The sequence below is a fragment of the Heptranchias perlo genome, chromosome 24 (genome assembly GCF_035084215.1).
Source record: "Heptranchias perlo isolate sHepPer1 chromosome 24, sHepPer1.hap1, whole genome shotgun sequence".
NCBI classification, from domain to species: Eukaryota; Metazoa; Chordata; class Chondrichthyes; order Hexanchiformes; family Hexanchidae; genus Heptranchias; species Heptranchias perlo.
The window spans coordinates 20207489-20228223 of record NC_090348.1 but is presented as its reverse complement, the minus strand read 5'-3'; the positions used below and the strand labels follow the sequence as shown (position 1 = coordinate 20228223).

General features: G+C 40.8%; 1 protein-coding gene across 6 annotated transcripts in view; it reads left to right on the top strand.

Annotated features, from left to right (window-relative positions):
- The window catches only part of celsr1a (cadherin EGF LAG seven-pass G-type receptor 1a), a 336449-nt gene extending 317655 nt beyond the window's left edge, over window positions 1-18794 (top strand). For 2 of the 6 annotated variants that reach the window (XM_068004892.1, XM_068004891.1), the window contains 6 exons: window positions 5005-5099; window positions 6382-6482; window positions 6966-7136; window positions 8790-9035; window positions 10932-11211; window positions 17374-18794. In XM_068004892.1, coding sequence (XP_067860993.1) covers window positions 5005-5099; window positions 6382-6482; window positions 6966-7136; window positions 8790-9035; window positions 10932-11211; window positions 17374-17398 — 918 coding nt within the window. In that variant the 3' untranslated portion in view covers window positions 17399-18794. Of the gene's footprint in view, window positions 1-5004; window positions 5142-6381; window positions 6483-6965; window positions 7137-8789; window positions 9036-10931; window positions 11212-17373 lie in introns of all 6 variants that reach the window. The other 4 variants (XM_068004890.1, XM_068004886.1, XM_068004887.1 and 1 more) reach the window with 3 other exon arrangements.
- The last annotated feature ends 1941 nt before the right edge of the window (window positions 18795-20735 follow it).

The window sequence follows — 20735 nt, the reverse complement described above, 5'->3', positions numbered from 1 at the left end:
CCTTTGACTTGCCTTGTGGTTCAAATACAGGTGGAACAGAGGACTGCAGCAGAATGAACAAATCATGACTGCTGCCAGGAAAGCGGACATTCACCTGCATGATGCTCTGCCTGTGGTTGCACACCAGCTGCATATTGAGGGAGTGGAATCCCTTTCTGTTCAAGAAGGTGTCCTAGTTCATATGAGGAGCACGCAAAGCAATGTGCGTGCAGTCAATAGCACCCTTCACCATGGGGAAGCCTGCAATCCAAGCAAAATCTCCTGCTCGTTCCACCTGCTTGTCTCTAACAAGAGGGAATGAGATGAATGTCTTTCTCATTGTATAGAGAGCCTCAGTGACCTCCCTTATATTGCAGTGCACTGCAAACTGCGAGATGTTGCTTATATCTCCAGCAGCAGCCTGGAAGGAATCAGAGGCATAAAAAGTAAGAGCCAAGATCACCTTGACAGCCACAGGCAATGCTGTCCTTGACGTGCTTTGAGGCTGTAGTTGTGGCTACAAGCGTTGACAGATTTCACTCAAGAGCTCTTTTGTGAACCGAAGGCCTCTGATACACTGGCCATCGCTGAAGTTGAGGTAAGAGAATTGCTCCCTGAAGACCCTCCACAGATATGGCTTCCTGCTGAATGCACTGCACGCCTCCTCCTCCCTCTTGTCCTGCTCTGTGTGGCCTCTCTTCATTCTCCCAGTCCTGATCAATTCCCAGCGGAACCCCTACCAGTCCACTTGTCTCTGGAAGCAACTTTTTCAGCACAATATTTTAAATGACACAAAATTACTCACTTAAACTTTAACCAAGCATAGGAAACCTCCAGGAAAACCGAACAATTGTACCATCAGCCAGAAGAAATAGTCCAGTAAATAACCTGTAAGTACTTCATGATCCCTTTTAACTAGGGCTGGTGGTTGGGGGGGGGGGGGGTCCTTCATGTCTTTCAACATCATGTTTAGCTATGGGAGATTAAGTCAGGGCGTTGGCTGGAGTGTGGAGTTGCAAAATCATTGAATCATAGAATCATAGAAAGGTTACAGCCCATCGAGTACGTGCCGGCTCTATGCAAGAGCAACGCAGCTGGTTCCATTTCCCCCGCACTATCCCTGTAGCACTGCAAATTTTTTCCTTCCAACTACTTATCCAGTTCCCTTTTGAAAGCCACGATTGAATCTGCCTCCACCATCCCCTCTGGCAGTGCATTCCAGATCCTAACCACTTGTTGTATAAAAAAGTTTTTCCTTATGTCACCTTTGGTTCTTTTGCCAATCACCTTAAATCTATGTCCTCTGGTTTTTGACCCTTCTGCCAATGGGAACAGTTTCTCTCTATCTACTCTGTCTAGACCCTTCATGATTTTGAATATCTCTATCAAATCTCCTCTCAACCTTCTCTGTTCCAAGAAGAACAACCCCAGCTTCTCCAGTCTATCCACGTAACTAAAGTCCCTCATCCCTGGAATCGTTATAGTAAATCTCTTCCGCACCCTCTCTAAGGCTTTCACATCTTTCCTAAAGTGCAGTGTCCAGAACTGGACACAATACTCCAGTTGTGGTCGAACCAGTGTTCTATAAAGGTTCATCGTGACTTCCTTGCTTTTGTACTCTATGCCTCTATTTATAAAGCCCAGGATCCCGTATGCTTTTTTCAACCACTTTTTCAACCTGCCCTGACACCTTCAATGATTTGTATACATATACCTCCAGATCTCTCTGTTCCTGTACCCCTTTTAAAATTGTGCCCTCTAGTTTATATTGCCTCTCCTCGTTCTTCCTACCAAAATGTATCACCTCTCGTTTTTCTGCGTTAATTTTTATCTGCCACCTGTCCGCCCATGCCACCAGCCTGTCTAATCCTCTTGAAATATATCACTATCTTCTTCACTGTTCACTACACTTCCAAGTTTTGTGTCATCTGCAAATTTGGAAATTGTGCCTTTTACACCCAAGTTCAAGTCATTAATATATATCAAGAAAAGCAGTAGTCCTAGTACCAGCCCCTGGGGAACACCACTGCACACCTCTCTCCAGCCCAAAAAACAACCGTTCACTGCTACTCTCAGTTTCCTGTTACTTAGCCAATTCTGTTTCCATGCTGCTGCTGCCCCTTTTATTCCATGGGCTTCAATCTTGATGACAAGCCCATTATGCGGCACTTTATCAAACACCTTTTGAAAGTCTATATACGCCACATCAACTGCATTGCCCCCATCTACCCTCCCTGTTAACTCATCAAAAAACTCAATCAAGTTAGTTCAACACGATTTGTCTTTAACAAATCCGTGCTGGCTTTCCCTAATCAATCCACACTGGTTCAAGTGACTGCTAATTCTGTCCCAGATTATTGTTTTGAAAAGTTTCCTCACCACTGAAGTTAATCTGACTGGCCTATAGTTGCTGGGTTTATCCTTACACCCTTTTTTGAACAAGGGTGTAACATTTGCAATTCTCCAGTCCTTGGCACCACCCCAGTATCTGAGGATGTTTGGACGATTATGACCAGTACCTCTGTAATTTCCACCCTTACTTCCCTCAGCAACCTAGGGTGCATTCCATCTGGGCCAGGTGACTTATCTACTTTAAGTACAGTTAGCCTTTCCAGTACCTCCTCTTTATCAATTTTTAGCCCATCCAGTATCTCAACTACATCTTCCTTTACTGAGACTCTGGCAGCATCTTCTTCCTTGGTAAAGACAGATGCAAAGTACTCATTTAGTACCTCAGCCATGCCCTCTGCCTCCATGAGTAGATCTCCTTTTTGGTCCCTGATCAGCTCCACCCCTCCTCTTACTACCCATTTACTGTTTACATGCTTATAGAAGACTTTTGGAATCTCTTTTATGTTGGCCGCCAGTCTATTCTCATACTCTCCTTTTGCCCCTCTTATTTCTTTTTTCACTTCCCCTCTCAACTTTCTATATTCTACCTCGTTCTCAATGTTGTTATCAACCTGATATCAGTCATACACCCTTTTTTCTGCTTCATCTTACTCTTTCTCTGTTTTGCACACTGATTCGCATCATAATCTCCCTACTCTGCATGCTGCCGGCAGTCGTTAGGTGCCTGCAAACGCCTCTACCAAGATGGCATCCTGCGCACCTCAGACCCCATTTTTGAGGCTTAGGTGTCTGCGTAGCACCTAAAAAAAACCTGGCGTTACGTGGCCTAATTTAACCCCCGATGTAACTCTCTGAATCAAGCATTGTCAGTACTTGTTTCATTTTAGTGATTACTGCCTTTATGAAGCAGTTGCCAACCAATTTTTTTGCATGAGAAGAGAGGAAAGCCAAATGTTATTTTCATTCCAATCGCATCTCACTCAAGTAATGCATGTTTTAAAGTGACTTAATCACTTCATCAAATCTTTTGTAAATGAATTGTTAAACACCGTGAAGACAGTGCCTTGTTAATAAAGAACATTATCGATCCTCTCTCTGGGCGGCTACCAACCACACATTTGATATCAAGCAGGCTTACAGAAGCAAAGTCAAGTAATTGTAGAATTAAAACATTACCTGAAAAAATAAAAGGAAAACTTAACAGGGAAGAAAAGTATGAGGGAGATTGATTTGTTGAGAAATTGTCAAACCAGTAAGAGGGGATTGAGGGTGGAATTATAAAATCTGGTAGAGTTGTACACAAGGCTAACCACAAGGCTATTTATCAACGTAGTCATAGAGCCATTATCATCAAGACTAAGTGGGAAAGGCATTCAGTGGGCTTGCATGTTAATTTAAGATTAGTTATTCAGCTGAAGAGCTATAGGCCCCTTTACTGTTATAACAGAGTCTGATCAATTTCAATATTTTTATGACATAAAAATATAAATTTATATGGAAATGAATAGTAAATCGATCTGATTTTAAGAGCTCTATAATAAATTGATTTTGATTGAAAATAAAGTTATATATTTTGTAATAATTTTAACAGTACGGGATAATATTATGAGTCCACACTGCCAGCAGGGAGCCTCGCCCACTGACACGGCATATCGAAAATTCGCCCGCAGAGTGAACTGATAAAATGACCTCTCAGATCACTGTCCTACTGTATTGGATTAGTGACATTATGAACCATTACAAGGCTATCAGATGTGATAAAATGGGTCGATTGTCATCTTTGGCATTCATCGGTGGGTGGTGGGAGGAGCAGTCGCAACACCCGCCCGATGTCACCAGCAAGAAACCCGAACCATTTTAATTATTGGTCCTCGTTTGCTTCAACATTCCAAGCGCTGATCGGCAACACGCTGTTTTAGGGAGGCTGGAAATCTGGCAGAGCACAAGCCTGCAGCAAGGGATTAAAGAGGAGGGCTGGGCCGATCGGGGAGAGCGACAGAGAATATTATTGGAGGGGGGAGATGATTAGCAGTGAGGCACAGTGAGAGCAATTATGTTCAACCTACTGCCCGAAAAGTGCCAAATAAGTTATTTTTTATTGTCTCAGAGCTGCTTCGAGTGGTCGCTTTAAGTGATGCTGGTTCTGGCTATTTCCCATTCTATGTAGTGAGTAAGCTCAGCAGTTGCTACACTTCAGTGCAGCAGAATGGCATCTGGGTCCTAAATCTCCAATTTGCTTTGAATAATGAGACTCCCACCTGCTTCTGGCATGCACTGCCTAAATCAAGATCTGCTCAAAAATGGCAGCAGGCAGGCCTCTGGCGGGAGGTCAGTGGTAAGTTTATTTCTGTCATTTTGGTCTTCCTCCCGCCCCATTCCTGCTTAAAAAATGGAGCGGTTGAGAGACCCTAATCAAGGCCAGTGAATCCCTTCCACAATATGATGAATGGTAGATTGGGACTAATGGTAGATTATGATAGCACACAATGCATGCTATGTAATTGAAGAGAACTGCTACTAGTTCAACAGTTCAGTTCACCACAGGAAGCATCAAATGTCACATGCTGTAATTGGATCGTTCTGTCTTCACCCATATGCTTGATGACTGAAAGCCACTGGTTAGTTTTTCAGGTGACACTAATGGGTGGAATGAAACTCTGTGCTCTCTCCCAGCAGTCACTCAACTGTAACAACACATACGTGGATGAAGGACGAATGTATCGCACTGCCATTGGCGAGTCTACAGCCTCCATGGAGAGCACTGTCAGGTCAGCCAAGAGCCACAATAGCTGCATTGCTTATAAACTCAGGTAATCAGGTGGAGGGTGCATGATTCTGATCTTTTCTGGTATACTTCTAATATAACCAATTGCATGGTCTGTTACCATCATACTGTGTTAATTTGCTCATTCTAATGCTCATTTGTGTCAAGTAATCTTTCTTTTACAATGTCTCATTGACCATGCTTGCATTTGCCCAGTTTATTACTGCTATCTATGCTTTTCATTAAAACTAAACCCTGACCTGACATTCAAAACCATGAAAATGTGATGACTGGAGTAGCAATACTTGTGTCATTAGTTGATGAGGTGTGTTTCATTTCTGATTAAGTGCTACCTGAGGCTGTGTAAATCTACTTGGAACACTGACAGGTAGTCACTGAATAACAGCATTGTGTGTAAAAGAAAGACTGCTCCCAAAATTCACATGACTATACACTGGACATCTATGTATGACTAAGCTGCACAATGAAGCAACTGGAAAGGACTGCAGGATTAAATGGCAGAGCTGGCAAAGACACCACTAGTGTCCTTTATTTTTTAAGAGTTAAATATGAAGTCAGCCACTGAGGGGAGATGAAGAACTCCTGCAGCTAATTGACAGGAACATTTTCCTACACTAATTATGCAGATTTTCTGTTGCATGGTCAATTTAGTGGTTGTGATTTTTTTTTTCCTTTCACTCTTATGCCATCACCCATTTACCTAGTCATTGGAGTCTGACCTATTTTCCCCTTTAAATTTTGTTTTACTGTGTTGTCCTTTTTTACAAGTTATTATAGTTGTCCCAGGAGACACTGGACTGCTTTTCAGCATTGCTACAGCGACCTAATTATCTGCTGTTGAATAAATATTGGATTTATATTAGTTTTCCCACCAGTACAACCAGTTTCATCAGTCACTTATTCTCTTTTAGACAACTGGCTGCAGCCCATTCATTGGCTAATGATGATCCTGGTGGATGATTTAAACAGTGCTGTCTTGGTCACACATTCTCTGGTGACCAAGATCTAAGATGTGATCTAGGCCTGCTTTTAGAAAATGGAATTTCCCTTCTTTTCTCCAGTATTGACTCTCCTGTCTAAGGTTATCCCATTTTTCTGGAGAAGGCAGAATTTTTTCTTATTTCTTCGAATCCATTTGCTTAAAACAGGATCAGGGGGCATCCAACCTGTGAACTACTATAACCTTATCGTGCCTCTAGTTGTTTTTGCTGTCTAATTTTGACCAAGATGTATTTCTACTGAAAAAGTTCTGCATCTTTTCTCAGGGATGAAGCTCAGAGAGTGAGCTTATTATCAAGTCAAGCAGAAGTTGGCCATACAGAACCAGATTCTTCAATATTCCACAAAAAAACAAAGAAACCTGATGGTAAGGCTCTTCAGGTTAATCAATCGATATAGTCCATTGCTGCAAAATGTTTACTTTAAAAGTTATTTAACAGTTTAAGCAATGATGGTAATATTCTGAATACAAGGTTTTCAGAATAAATACAAATAAATTGAAATACATCGGATGAAGTAAATATTCTTTTTGCTATCTGGTGATATCTACAGCAATCTATTAAAATGTTGTAAGTAATTATACACCAATTCAAGTCGGCTATCAGAAGTGTATATCGTGGTGTCAGACTTAACTGACAATACATAGTCCATGGGTCCAGGACCACTGTAGGTCCTGATCTACAATTACGTTGTAGCTTCTAATGGTATTAGTGTTGGTGCTGTGAACCTGTGGATGGTGATTAGGAATGGACTGGATCAGTAAACTTTGCTGATGGTCTATCAGTAGTTACAACACGTTTTCCTTATATTACCTAATGGTTTTTTCTGTCCACTTGTTTCTTTGTTCTAGAGCCAGATTCTGACTCAGACAGTGAGCTTTCCCTGGAAGATGATCACAGCAGCTCCTATGCTTCTAGTCATTCATCAGATAGTGAAGAAGATGAGTTTCATGCGGACCCCAACTGGAAGCAAGTAGCATCTAAAAATAATGAAAAAAATCCCATACACAGTACGCCAAAGGGTAAGACAAAATACAACAAGTAACAGTAAGAAAGAAGTGGTACCTGGTTTCTGTCAGTCACATACGTACCTCTCTCGACCCCTCCACTGCCACCACCTCTCTCGACCCCTCCATTGCCTCTGATTTGTCACGCTGCTTGGCCGACATCCAGTACTGGATGAGCAGAAATTTCCTCCAACTAAATATTGGGAAGACTGAAACCATTGTCTTCAGTCCCCGCCACAAACTCCGTTCCCCAGGCACTGACTCCACCCATCTCCTTGGCCACTGTCTGAGGCTGAACCAGACTGTTCGTAACCTTGGCGTCTTTTTTGACCCTGAGATGAGCTTCCGACCACATATCCGCTCCATCACCAAGACTGCCTTCTTCCACCTCATTAACGTTGTCCGTCTCTGCCCCCGCCTCAGCTCATCTGCTGCTGAAACCTTTATCCATGTCTTTGTTACCTCTAGACTTGACTATTCCAATGCTCTCCTGGCCGGCCTCCCATCTTCCACCCTCCATAAACTTGAGCTCATCTAAAACTCTGATGCCCGTATACTAACTTGCACCAAGTCCCGTTCACCCATCACCCCTGTGCCAGCTGACATTGGCTCCCGGTCTGGCAACACCTCGATTTTAAAATTCTCATACTTGTTTTTAAATCCCTCCATGGCCTCGCCCCTCCCTATCTCTTTAACCTCCTTCTGCCCTACAATTCTCCGAGATCACTGCGCTCCTCCAATTCTGGCCTCTTTCACATTCCTGATTTTAATTGCTCCACCATTGGTGGCTGTGCTTCAACTGCCTAGTCTGTAAGCTCTGGAATTCCCTCCCTAAACCTCTCCACCCTCTCCACCTCTCTACCTCTCACTCCTCCTTTAAGACACTCCTTAAAATATCTCCTAATGTGGCTCAGTGTCAAATTTTGTTTGATAACGCTCATGTGAAGCACCTTGGGACGTTTTACAACGTTAAAGATGCTATATAAATGCAAGTTGTTATTCTTGTAATGAGTTGTCTTGATGAGTGGTAGTTCCACTGACTGAGAGTTCTGCCTCCAAGCAGAGATGAAAAGTTTTCATCCTGGCATTTGCCTCATATGCTTCCATTGGGTGAGTCTAGTCGATTCTCAGATGGGCTGAATCGAGGGCTATTTGGGGTCAAAGCTTTCCTGTCAGGTGAGGAAATCTAACATTGTCCAACTGCCAATTGAGCATTGATGAAAGTCTTAGAGAAATCCAAGTCCTACACTAATGGCTGGATTTAAAAATAATCCAGATTCTTGTATTGCGCCATTGGCAAATTTGATCACACGCGGAATCACAACAATTTGCATTTATAAAAAAAGTTTGACATCGAGAAACATCCCATGGCTCTTCACAGAGGCAAAAATAGACGCCGAGCGAAAGAAGGCAATATTAGGAGCAGTAAGGCAAGAGCTCACTTGATATACATTGCACTGCACTATGCCTACAGTTTCCTGTTTAGTGAGCACCTTGCAGTAGAGTGCCATAGTAAAATGTGGAAGTCAGCACTCGTGATGAATGACCTTGAAACGTAGGACTGACATTCCTGGTACTCTTGAGTGCTGCTTGTTTTGTAAGGATAAATAATACTGAGCTGGATTTCTAATTAAGTTTTAACCTCCATTCCCCCCCCCCCCACAACAGCTGAGTCCATGCCCAATCATGTGAAACCTTACTGGCCTGCAGAATGTACAACAGCCAGTGACAGTGAGGACCATGGAGCATCTGAGAAACTGAAGGTGGAAACAAAAGTAAACGTCGAGCTGCACAGAGAAAATAAAACCAATCACTGTGGTGACATTCTTAGAGAAGGCGAGGATGAGCTGCAGCAAAAGGAAAGCACGTCTGCACCTCAACCGAACTCCAATCCGCAACCAGAGCAAAGAAAAGGCTAGTATTCCTCACAAAATGGAAAACTGTAACTTTATTCTTCCACAAGATATGAAAAAAAGATCCAACTATTCACAAAGCTTTTATTTTTATAGGTTTTAAAGATCTGTTGCTGGTTATTAATGTCATTTTGTCTTTAAAGCAATCTGCTGTAGAATATAACATACTCTTACCACCATCTCATTCAATTGCTTAAAGGCAAATGGAAGGCAGGGCAGGCTGGTGACAGATGTCCAAGTACTTGAGCAGAGGGCACAAATTTAGAATCTTGGAACTGGCAGTCACTCCAATGAGTGAATTTAATAAATTCTCAATTAGAACATTAGACAGAGGAAAAACTGACCCATTTGGTACTAATTTAATGTCTACACTGGAGGCGCGTATTAGAAAGTTTTGTTTGACAGAGGACTCGGTGGTGAGGTGCCTAGTTTGCTGGCCTTTCATCTCTCGGTTTGTATCCAGGTCTGATCAATGGGACAAAATTCTTCTCTCTCTGCTGGTTGTAAGGGTCCTATGTGAAATTCATCTTTTAAATATTTGAAATTTTTGCGTCACTCCTCACTGATTTAAGAGTCATGGTGGCTGGTACAACATCCAGGTCGCCAGTCACAGAGACCAATGGTTGCTAGGAGATGGTGCACAAGCAAATAATTCACCAGCCAATGTTCCTCTCTGTCTTTCCCTGTGAGGAAGCATCTGCCCTGTACAGGACCTCCTATGACAACATAACAAGATGATAAACTCATAATACGAGGAATCAGGGCAATACCAACCCACTGTACCAATCTAGCAAATTGTTGTAACAAGCTGTTCCTGTCTTTTCCCAGATGAGCATGTTAATGACTTACTCACAAAGTTCCAAAGGGGTAGACATATTTGAAGGGAGAACTAATGATTGGTAAAGTCCACTTACACAACTGTTCTACCTTCATGTATGCTACTTATAATTAGGTGCTAACCCATTTAAAAACCCGCTGTTCAACTCAGCACTGGTCACCAATAGATGTTTATTATGGCCACCTTATACTGGAGCAAGTACCAGTTACTCTTGTTAATATCGGATCTTTTAGTCTATTGGAATTGAATTTGACAGGAGCAGATTTGAAGAGTTTACAAAACAAAAACCTCTGCTTTTCATTTCAGTTGAATCTGATATTACTCAGATTTTATACAGAGACCTATTTCTAAGGAAAGTACAGTGTTTCAGTATATCTATATGGTTATATGTCATTGGGTCAGTTGAGTGGTGGGTGGAATAGGGAGGGACCCTAACCATGAAAAATAGCGGAGAATCCTCTTGGGGCATTTTCTTCTGTCTATGTAAAGTTTTTTTCAAAAATTCTAATCTATTGTAGGTTTGTAATGACAGTTTAGTACAAGAACTTTTCACTTTGCATAGAGAGGGAAATATCCCCTCCCCCTCTTTAAGTCGATGCTTGGACTGTTCTTTGCTACTAATGGTTAAGGTTATGTAAAAGAAATTTTTCTGAGCTGACCCAGTTGTCATAATACAAGACTCTTAATGGCATCACTTAAGTTTAAATCCCAAATGAGAATGGTTACCGTGAGTCTCGGCTAGGTCATCTGGATGGAGTGAAGATCAGTCTGATGTTTTCACATTCCCCGCTCAACTGGTCTTCTGATTTGGCAACATTGGCATCCACAAGCTAGATGTGCAGCCTTCTTAATCACTGAGTTTATGCAAACATCTGAGTGATTTCACAAAGAAAAAGAAAATTAGGAGGACGTAAAGCTATATGTAATTTTTGGTGCCGTTATCATCTGAACATTGATATTTGCAAATACAGTTAATTGAAATGAATTCTTCGATCAAATGTTATTTCAAGAAATACTTGTCAAATTGGTTTTCATTTTTGTAATTCTTTTCTGTCACAGGTATCCTTAAAAATAAAGTCACTTATCCACCACCTTTAAAAGAAAAGAATCGGATAAATCAAATACACAATGAACTCTCTAATTGTAAAGCAACAACCATTTCCTCACGGACCTCCTCAATAGGGTCCAGCGATGGAACCCATACGGCAACAGGCACGGGCATATTGATAAAACAGCGGAGCAGGCAACAATCACGAGACCAGTTAAATGGGATGGCGCCTATACCCATGAGTATTAGAACGGGCACAAGCACTGTCCACGGAGACACCTCCGATTCAGAGTAAGTATCATGGGCAAAATGGAATGTTTATCCTGAGTGTAAAGTAAACAATACAGCCTGTGACAGGGACACTGGATCCCACCATCTTTAACGCTTGCACAGCTACCTTAAACAATATCTTTTGTTGAAGTGATCATTAGTTTAAAAAAACATAGATGTCAAAAATCTTCAGGTTAAAACATAAAGATAGATAAGGCTGTTTACTCCATCAAACCCATTCTTTCTAACAGACCATGTGCACTTAATATTTTACTTTTGCCCAATCAACACCCTTCGGAAAGTCCCAGTACTCATTATAATTATCATCAACTGTTTTTTGTAAGTCTTCCAGTTCTCACTAGTATCACTTGTATCATTTAAAATAATTCTTTTTGGCTTTTGACTACTTCATTCATTGACCCCAGTGTTGCTATGAATTACTTTTTTCTTAAAGGCATATATGACCTTCCACATTCCTTAAAGCAGTCTTGATTTAAGAATGGCCTATAAGTGAAGATGAGTCCATCTACATTATCTATACCAGTCAATGTTTTAAATGCTTGGATAATGTTTGCCCAACCATCTTTAATCTAATGAAAATAAATTCAGCAAGATTAGAATCTAAATCTATTTGAGCCCTAAATCTCTGAATCACCTTTGTAGTTATACTCTGAACCCTCTGTGATTCTCCTTTGAAAGTAATGTGCACAAAAACTGAACAAAATATTCCAAATGTGGCAATTCTAATAAATTATTGAGAATTGGTTCAAAAAAATTAATAAATATTTGGCTTAGAAAGGAATTGAAGGAAATAGGAATATGTATGAACAGAGATAACCCAATACTCTGTGGAACACAGATTCCTGTGCTGCTAGAACCAAGGTAATGTCATTTGTGAAAAGCAACCAGTCAGGTTGAATAATGGAAATGTGGAGATGGATAGATGGTCTACAGATTTATTTGATTACCTTTGCGGGTGAGGGAGAAATTATGCAGGAAATTAAATAAGCGGAGTGTAGTCTATGATAGGGCAAGCTAGTGCTCTGTGGAAGGATCTGGCTTGACAATGTAACTGGCCTTCTCTCATTGCCTGTTTACTTATGTTATTATGAAAGGGTGTCTGTGTGAGCAGTCATATTCTGTCAAGATTGGTTCCACTGTTACTCAGGATAATGGAGTTCTTTTGCACCTATTACTGGCTGTACTGTTTACGATTATGATTTATGTGTTCTACAGTTGGGCGAATATATTTACAGCCCCATTCCTGAATCCTCCTCCTTGCTCAGATTGATTTTAAAGCAAACATTGACCCAGAAAATTCTCTTTGATTCCATGACTAGAACTTGTATTTTATCTGTGAACAGGTACAGAATACATAATTGATGCAGCTTATTTCCCCGGCACCAGAATGGTATTTTATTCCTTTCTGTTACTGTAGTTGCACAGAGACCATTTTAATCCATAAGCCATCTTAACATATAGGCTATTCCTTAAATGTGACTGAGTTGTTTGTGCCATTGCAAATGTTAACAGGACATTTTTCTAATTAAACGCACCAAGCCTGGTAAACTATGTCACCAACAGGTTGACATACAATTACGTCAATAAAATAGGAACAGGTTGCATTGTGCATTTTGTTTGAGTTCTCGAAGTCTGGTATTTTTTATTAGTCAGTTAAATATTTGCTGTGAGGTTGAACATTTAGCCCCCAAAATTCCTCAGGACACAACCTCAGTGGTTGCACTGGGATCACACCACCTGTGCCCTCTGGCGTTGACCCTGCCAGAGTTAGCGGAGTCACTGAGAGGGCACCTCATTTGCATGGGGCAGGTGGGCGCATCATTGGCACCTGCCTGCCTCTTGCAGCTGGAAAATCCAGACCCTGCCTGTCTTTGGGAGGGAGTTGTTGCTCAGCAGCACCCCCCCCACCATTCCCATCCCAATCCCAGCCATGTTCCACTCGACCTCCTGTGTGAAGGGGGCTGATCAGGAAAAAATTTAAGAACAAAAATATCTTCAGGGATCCAGGCCACTTCCCTGCTCTGGACTGCAGTGGTGGGGTTCGCTTTTGCCCACCTGGAGGCTGGTACAACTCAAACTCACTCAGCATACCAGCCTGCAGAGATGCACCGGGTTTTAACTGGACCAGGCAAGTGGGAAATCCCAGTGTAGGAAGTCTCTGACTCCGCTCTATCAGCGACTGCGTCTTAGAGGGAAATTGGATGTTCCGTCCCTTACAAGACATATTGGAAACTCCTAGAAACAGCGGAGACCCAGCATAGTGCGTTTTTGCAGACTGTTCCAACGGCGATGTGATAGGAGACCGGCAGAATCTCTGCATTTTTAGGCCCTCAGATGAAGTTTTAGGTGAAATATTACATTATTTCACATTTGTATAGATGGCATGGTTGAAAAAGTGGTATGTCTTAATTATTTTGTTTTTTTAAATGGGCCATCTCCTGCTGTGAAGTAGTGTTATCCTTTATGTTCAGAGTTGCACTCCTTTATCCAGCTGCTCTTCTTTCTCTCCCGATCAGCAGAAGCAACATATATAATAGCTGGTTATTGTAACACTGGCAGTGTGAGAAACAGGGTCAAGTTGCAGGTGGGTGAGAACACACCCAGTCTTTTTAGCCTCTTTATATCTTTTAGTTTATGGGTCTCCACATGCCCCACATGTTTCCTGGTCAAGGAAGCTCTCAGGCCTCCATCAGTGCACTATCCAACTGCCCATTTAAGCCATAAGAAGCATTTGGAAGTGATACCATGTCATCCCACCACTGTCGGTTTTGGGAGAGCTGGGCTATTATAGACTCCAGGCACCGCCTCCCCCATTTCCATTTGTTGACTTTCTCCTTTGGGGGTGGAGCAGAAGTGAAGACTGCAGCAGTTTGTCAAGCCCAGAAATAAAAGTGAGCCTCAGCTGCTGAAACAAGGTAAATTGAGCAATTATTTCTGGCTCAAGTCGATGCCGAAAGAACCACTCGTTTGCTATGAGCTGCGGTTTTTAAACACAGGGCTGCCTCTTCTCACTAAGTCTTCAGCATTCTTTTCCCTCCCTGCTGTCTAATTCTCCTGTACCTCCTTTTTCCACTGCTTTGGTTTTTGTCCTTTTCTACTTTTTTAAATGTTGGTGAATTTTGTGCTGATCAAAGTGACTGATGTTAGTGTTAGACAATGGAACATTTTCCCCTTTCAAGCACCCAATATTCGTTCAGCGTTCGCAGGTCAGGTATAGTACAGTTACAGAGTAAAACTGTTTCAACAATGAGTTAAACTGCACTTCAAAATATGTTCCTATGATATTATTTTGCTGTTTAGTCTGCTTAAATAAACATCTTAACACCTCTGTTATACGTCGGACAAAGTAATATAATAAAAATATGTTGAGCACTTGTATGCTAACATCCCACACAGTAATTTCTAGACAATCCTTGCAGGTTGGTGTTAGAATATTAATTATTCTAATAACATTTAAAAATACTGCTCTTTCACTGTAAATAACTTTTTGTATCAAATGTTGTAGTTGGCTATACATTGAATGTGATCTTTGTGCATAATGGTGACTCATACAATAGCAGTCTGTTAATATTCCAGAAACGTTTACCACAGTAATTAATCTCCCTTGTCTATGTTTTATCCATAATGATGGTATCATAGCAACAGAATTGAAAAAAACCCATTATACCAAGCACCTGAAGGGATTTTCTGTTATATTACTTCTAAAGCACCACGAGGTAACTGCCAAGATTGTGGATGCCTAGAAGAGGTGTATGACTAGACATGCCATAAAACCTCACATTCCTAGAATTGAATAGTTTGAAAATAAGGACCAGAAAATGCCCTCCAGCTTTATTCAAGTAGTAGCTGGCCTATTTAGATCGGTTACTTAACTTTTGCGTGCTTCTTGCTGGAGACTGTATATTGAAACTGTGAGGTACAATATCCCATAGAAAAGCAAAATGGCCCTTGGATTGCTTTTTTAAAGAACTTTTACCCTGTCTTTGATTTTAGCTGCAGACTGGAAGTGTTACCATTTAGTCATTGTTGATGGTTTAACTTCCCATGTGATTTTTTTATTCCCTTCCAATTTTCTCTACCTTTTTTCTCCTCCCCTGCTGAAGATGGTGAGTCATAATAAGGTACAGATTCATGAGTGCCAGCAGCTGACGATCCACTGACAGCTATCCAGCTAGTCTTCTCATGTATGAATCTTGTCAGTGAATGTTGGCAGGTTCTTCAACATAGTGTGTGTGTGTGTTGATTTTTGAGGGGAAGGGGTGTGATCATATAATGGAGCTGGATCCTGTCCACAACCAAGGTCCACAGTCACACTTCAGGAATAGTCACTATACAGTTATCAGAATATGAATCCTGTTTGATTTTTGCCCCCTCTCCTCCCTAGATCAGTGTCAATGAGGTCAATTGAAACAGCCCCACATTTGTCAACTCAGTTCAGATTGAGCCTATGGCCTGCCTGTTCTGTGTTGCTTTGTAGCTCACCACACGTTAGCCCCTGAGCTACAGGGAGGGGGGTAATAATTTTTGCTTTTTATGTGAATTTTCTTCCTTCCTCATCTTTCAAAGCATTGACCCCTGCTAGAGTGTGGTCCATGAGTCCCAACAGTCTCCCCCATACCTTGCCCAAGTGTTTATTCATCACGCATTAGTCCAGACAGCGAGCATAGGTTGACTATTTGACCATTGACGGCATCACAACCATGCCAATCCTGTCGTTGCCTGATGTCCACATGTGCACTGTCAAGCAAGAGTCAAGTAATAATGAGCAGAAGCAGGAACCCTGGCTAATTTTCCTCAGAGGCACTGTGATCAATTGCAGCAACTCAAATGCTGTCACAATGGAGACAGCCAACTTGGTACAGACTGGGTATCAAACCACGGATCTTCTGGTCTGCTAGCTCAGTTGCACACTGCCTTTACTACCTAAGCCATTGGGAAACTGAGTAGAATTTTTTTAATAAGCTGTAGTGCATTTTATTATTAATAATGTTTTCATTTATATAGCATCTACTCACATCAAACTGTCTCAGTGGTGTGCATAATTAATTGATGTAGTAACTGTTACATTAATCTAGCATATTACACTGATAGAGGTGTATTACTTGGTTTGTTTATTAGTGAGAAAGGCCTATTAGTGAGTGATAATAGCCTGATCCTAGAACATGTTTACATCTTCTGACACCCATGGAATAAATAGAAGAGATTTAGCAAATACTTTTTCATGAAGATGGTAACTTTAACGTCATGTAAATGTTGACTGTCCAATTAACATTATCACACAAATGATGTATATTAATTGGACCTTTTTAATGTGGGGAGAGAGACCTTCCTGATCCACTTCTAATTGTGGTCTGTTTGTATTGGTGGTGTTTCACTGTCACTGAGCAGATATCCTACTGGAAATGTTTAATGTTGTTTTAAATTATATTTATGTGTTTTGGTGAGGCTAAGTAACCACAGTACCAAATTCACTCTGAAAATGTAGACTTTGTTGTGCTGATATGTTGTCATATATTGTGCTCTGAATTCAAGCAAAGTGGGCTTCAAACTGAAATATGTAATGCAAGTTGCATGCTACATTAATGTTTAACCCAGCAATTTTTATAAGCTAAACCATTTCACTATTTTAATGATTTTACAATTTCATATATTTTAAGATCATTAAATAGAAATGCTGACAACTTCAGTTATTTAATCTGCAAATAATGATCAAATTATGCTAGTAAGATGATACATGAAGTGAGAATAGTTTTAGTTTTTATAGTAAATTAGAAGGCCTAATTTGATAAACAATTGAAGGTTTTATTTTTGGTAAACGTTAGACAAGTGAACCAGAGAAATTATATTAAAACCCCATTTTTCTAAAGAAAAAAACAGAAGATGAAATTTCAAATCTGGAGTTGTACAGCATTAATCTGCGAGGTAACCTAGCACTAACACTGTGTTACTTGTCTTTGTAAACTAACTTCACTGTTTCTCACACTTTTAAAATGAGACTGCATAGACTTTGTTTTAAACCCTCTCCTGTGTTTCAGCATTATGATTTGAAACTGCATGCTAATTGGCTAATTTCAGTACAATCTTTTTCATTTGAACTCACCTGTTAGTACCACGTAACCATGATTCTGCATGTTTCCCCTTCCTTCCTTTTCTCATGTCCAGAGGAAGTAATGAAACCTCAATCTGACCCATCAGGAGATCAGAAGAATGATTGGACCCATGAGAACTCTTGTCATTGGTGATGCCAGTTCCTAAGTACCTCAGACCCCTCCACTGCGCTGTGGTGTGTTGGTGTTGTCTACATGAATAGGATTTTCTTCCGGCCAGTGACTGCAAAAGGGAAATAAGTCCCATGGAAAGTTGAAAACTATACGAGTATGGAATTGGAAGGACAGGTACGTGTGGCTTGCAAGGTGGATTATTTGACTCGTGCCAAAATATAGAGCGGACATATAACCACTATGCAGCTCAACTGATTGTGGACTAATTGGATATCCTGAGGAGATGGACAGATCCCTAGGTAAAACGTGAAGTGCTTCCACTGCCCAATGTTCCGTCCTCCAGGTAGAACTGCAGCCTGATTTACTTCACAAATAAAGCATGATACTGTAAGAAAGTGCCTCAACATCAAACAGTTGTTTGCCATATTGGGAGTGGCGGTAGATCGGTCATAACAGGATAAGTCCTGTATGTTGGTGAAAGTATCACAGCAATTTCAGGCTGCAAGTGTCCTTCAATCTCATCACTTGCCTTGAGGGTAGGAGGGGGTAGTCTTAAAATGAATGCCTTTTGTACAACAAAATTCTAAGATGTATAGATACTTTTATATATTTTGTAAGTCGATACTTCTGAAGAACTCATTTGTACATGTTTAAATTGTTTTGATTTTGTTAATTTGATTACAAGAGGTTTGCTGAATAGGTAAATCTTCTGACTTTTATAAAGACAAGAAGATTGCACAATTTTACTTGAATTTGGTGTGTTTATATTGTAAAGTCTACATTTTTTTCTATTAAAAGAAAGCTGTAACAATTTATAAGAGAAATAGAATTTGAATGTGTAACTTCTAAGACAAAATTATTGGAAAAATTTAGAAATCAAACCAGGCCCTTTTTTAGCTTAACCATGCACTTGAGCTTTTGTGTTAAAGCTTTTTAAAATCACTTTTAGTTCAAGCACACATTTTGATCTACAGGAAAGGGGGTGGGGGTGGGGGGAGAGTGAGAGAGTGTTCACCAAGATGGATATTTGCCAACCAATCTTGCTTGAGTTTATTTGGATACCTGTGAATATTTTGGCATTATTAATGCTGTAGATTTGGTTTTAATTGTTTTAGACAGAAACTGTCGGAACAGTTCCCATTTGTATATTGTGACTCATCTGCTGTAGTAAATTCCTCTGCTTTGTTTCAGAACGTTTCTTTAAACGTTAATGCAATTTTATTCATAGCACAACATTTTAAAACAAGATGTTTTTAAATTTTATGATGGAAACTGGAGTTTTTTTTTAAAAAGAACAGATGTATGATATTTATTAACATGCAAAACACTGGAAACACAGTACAGAGAAACAAAATTGTAAAATAAAGAGATTTTGACTTTTTCCATCTGCCTGTGTTGACTTCTCTGTATACTAGACCATCCTATGTAGGAAGATTGTAATCCAATAATATTCCTGTCAGAGACGCAGCAATCCTGGAGCATCAATGTGCCATGTTGTGGGTTATAGGACACAAGCACTGCCACTACTTCTCATATAGCAAGTTCCCAATGGAGTGAATGACTGAACAGAGCTGAGGGTCTCCCTACTTGGGAGAAAGTGAATCAGGCTATTGTCACACATCTGTCAGCAATTGTTAGCGAGTGCCACTGGTGGAGGCCTAGGGGTGGATTTCCTTATCAGAAAGTGATAGCCCAGTTTGTGACGTTATACTTTTTCCACATCTTGACTTGCAAATAGCTTCAGTTTTGTTGCATCACAAGTCTGTTTTCAAAGGACATGACAGATGTTTATCACAAAGGTGCAACTAATCAATCAAAAAAAATCACATGAACATTTGGAAGTGTCTCAAATCCACAATATTGGTACAGGCTGCAACCACATTCAATCAAAACACTGGAAAACATCTGAAGGCTTTTTCTTCAAACGTGATGAAATGTTTGCTTCACTGCAATACAGGCACTTTTTTAGGGATATTGATACTTTACATAGTGAAATGCATTCCACAATGGGCAAGCACCAGCAGGGGATGCTGCAGTAAGTAACACATTGTTCTTTCCCTTCTGTTCCTGGGTCTCTTTCCAGCTTGCACTGATAAGCTGAAAATCTTTGGTCTCGGCCAGCTGGAAAGATCCTACGTAAAATGGCTTTGGATAGTTATGATCTCACCCATCTTTATTTGCTGCTTGTGGGGAAAATGCTCCAAATGTTTGTCAGCTGGTTCCAACCTGTTTGGAGTATTTGCATTGATCTTAATTTTACTCAATAGATGTCTTACTGTTGACTCATATATTTTATTGTAGCACTTCAATAATTTGTTGGAAGAAAAAGGTGCTGTGGTACAGAACCCATTCCACATTCTGCTCTCCCAGCAGCCAACAGTTATCAAAATGTCCTTGTTGTCTCTTATTCCGTCTTTGGGGAAACAGAATGATATTAACCACAATTAGAAAGCATCTGTTCAAATGACATATCTTTCTTTCCTCTAGTTCTTCCTTACTGGGCAAGACCAGTGTCTTTAGAATGGCCTTTGAGTTCCATCTCTATCAGAAGGTTACGAGGCAAAGATTCTTTCTGAGGCCACCTCCCTCAGAGGATGAACATACATTTTGAGTTCTGGTATACCGTACCAGTAGGAATTTGACATTACTCTAGATACATTAATTCATCTCAACTCACCTTTCCCCCTCTCCTCTGATTTCACTGTCCACCCTTAAACTCTTCTTCCATATAAACTCACCTATCATATTCACAGGCACTCCCTCAACCCTGCCATCTCACGTGGCCTCTTTACTCCATAGTCTCGATCATAAAACACCCATAGAAAAAACTCATCCACCAGTCATTTGCAACTGCACTTTCAAACTCCCAATTGCCTAACCTTTGGACTTCCATTCTCCATACTTCTGCAGCAGTCGATCTGCTGAACCAGTCCCTCTCCTCCACCTTGGATGCCCTTGTCCCCAGTAAAACTTTTACACTCTTCCATCCTGGTTGTTCCCCCAGTATAGCCCTCATCTTTGCTCCCACAAGTCCAAGAGGTATAGACTTGAACGCACATAACTGGCTTAGCCATCCATCACCAGATCAGACTGGAGCACATCAAGCACTATCGGGCCTCACACCAGTTGCATGCTTGTTTTTCTTCCACTGTCCAACCAACCATTTGCTGCATTGTACCTTCAAATAATACTTTATCTTCTGGTTGTCAGTGGATGAATAGACTGTGGGAACCTGCCATGGGCAGCCAGCCTTTCAATTTATCTGATAAAGACATTTACGCATCACAGAACTTCTTGTGAGAT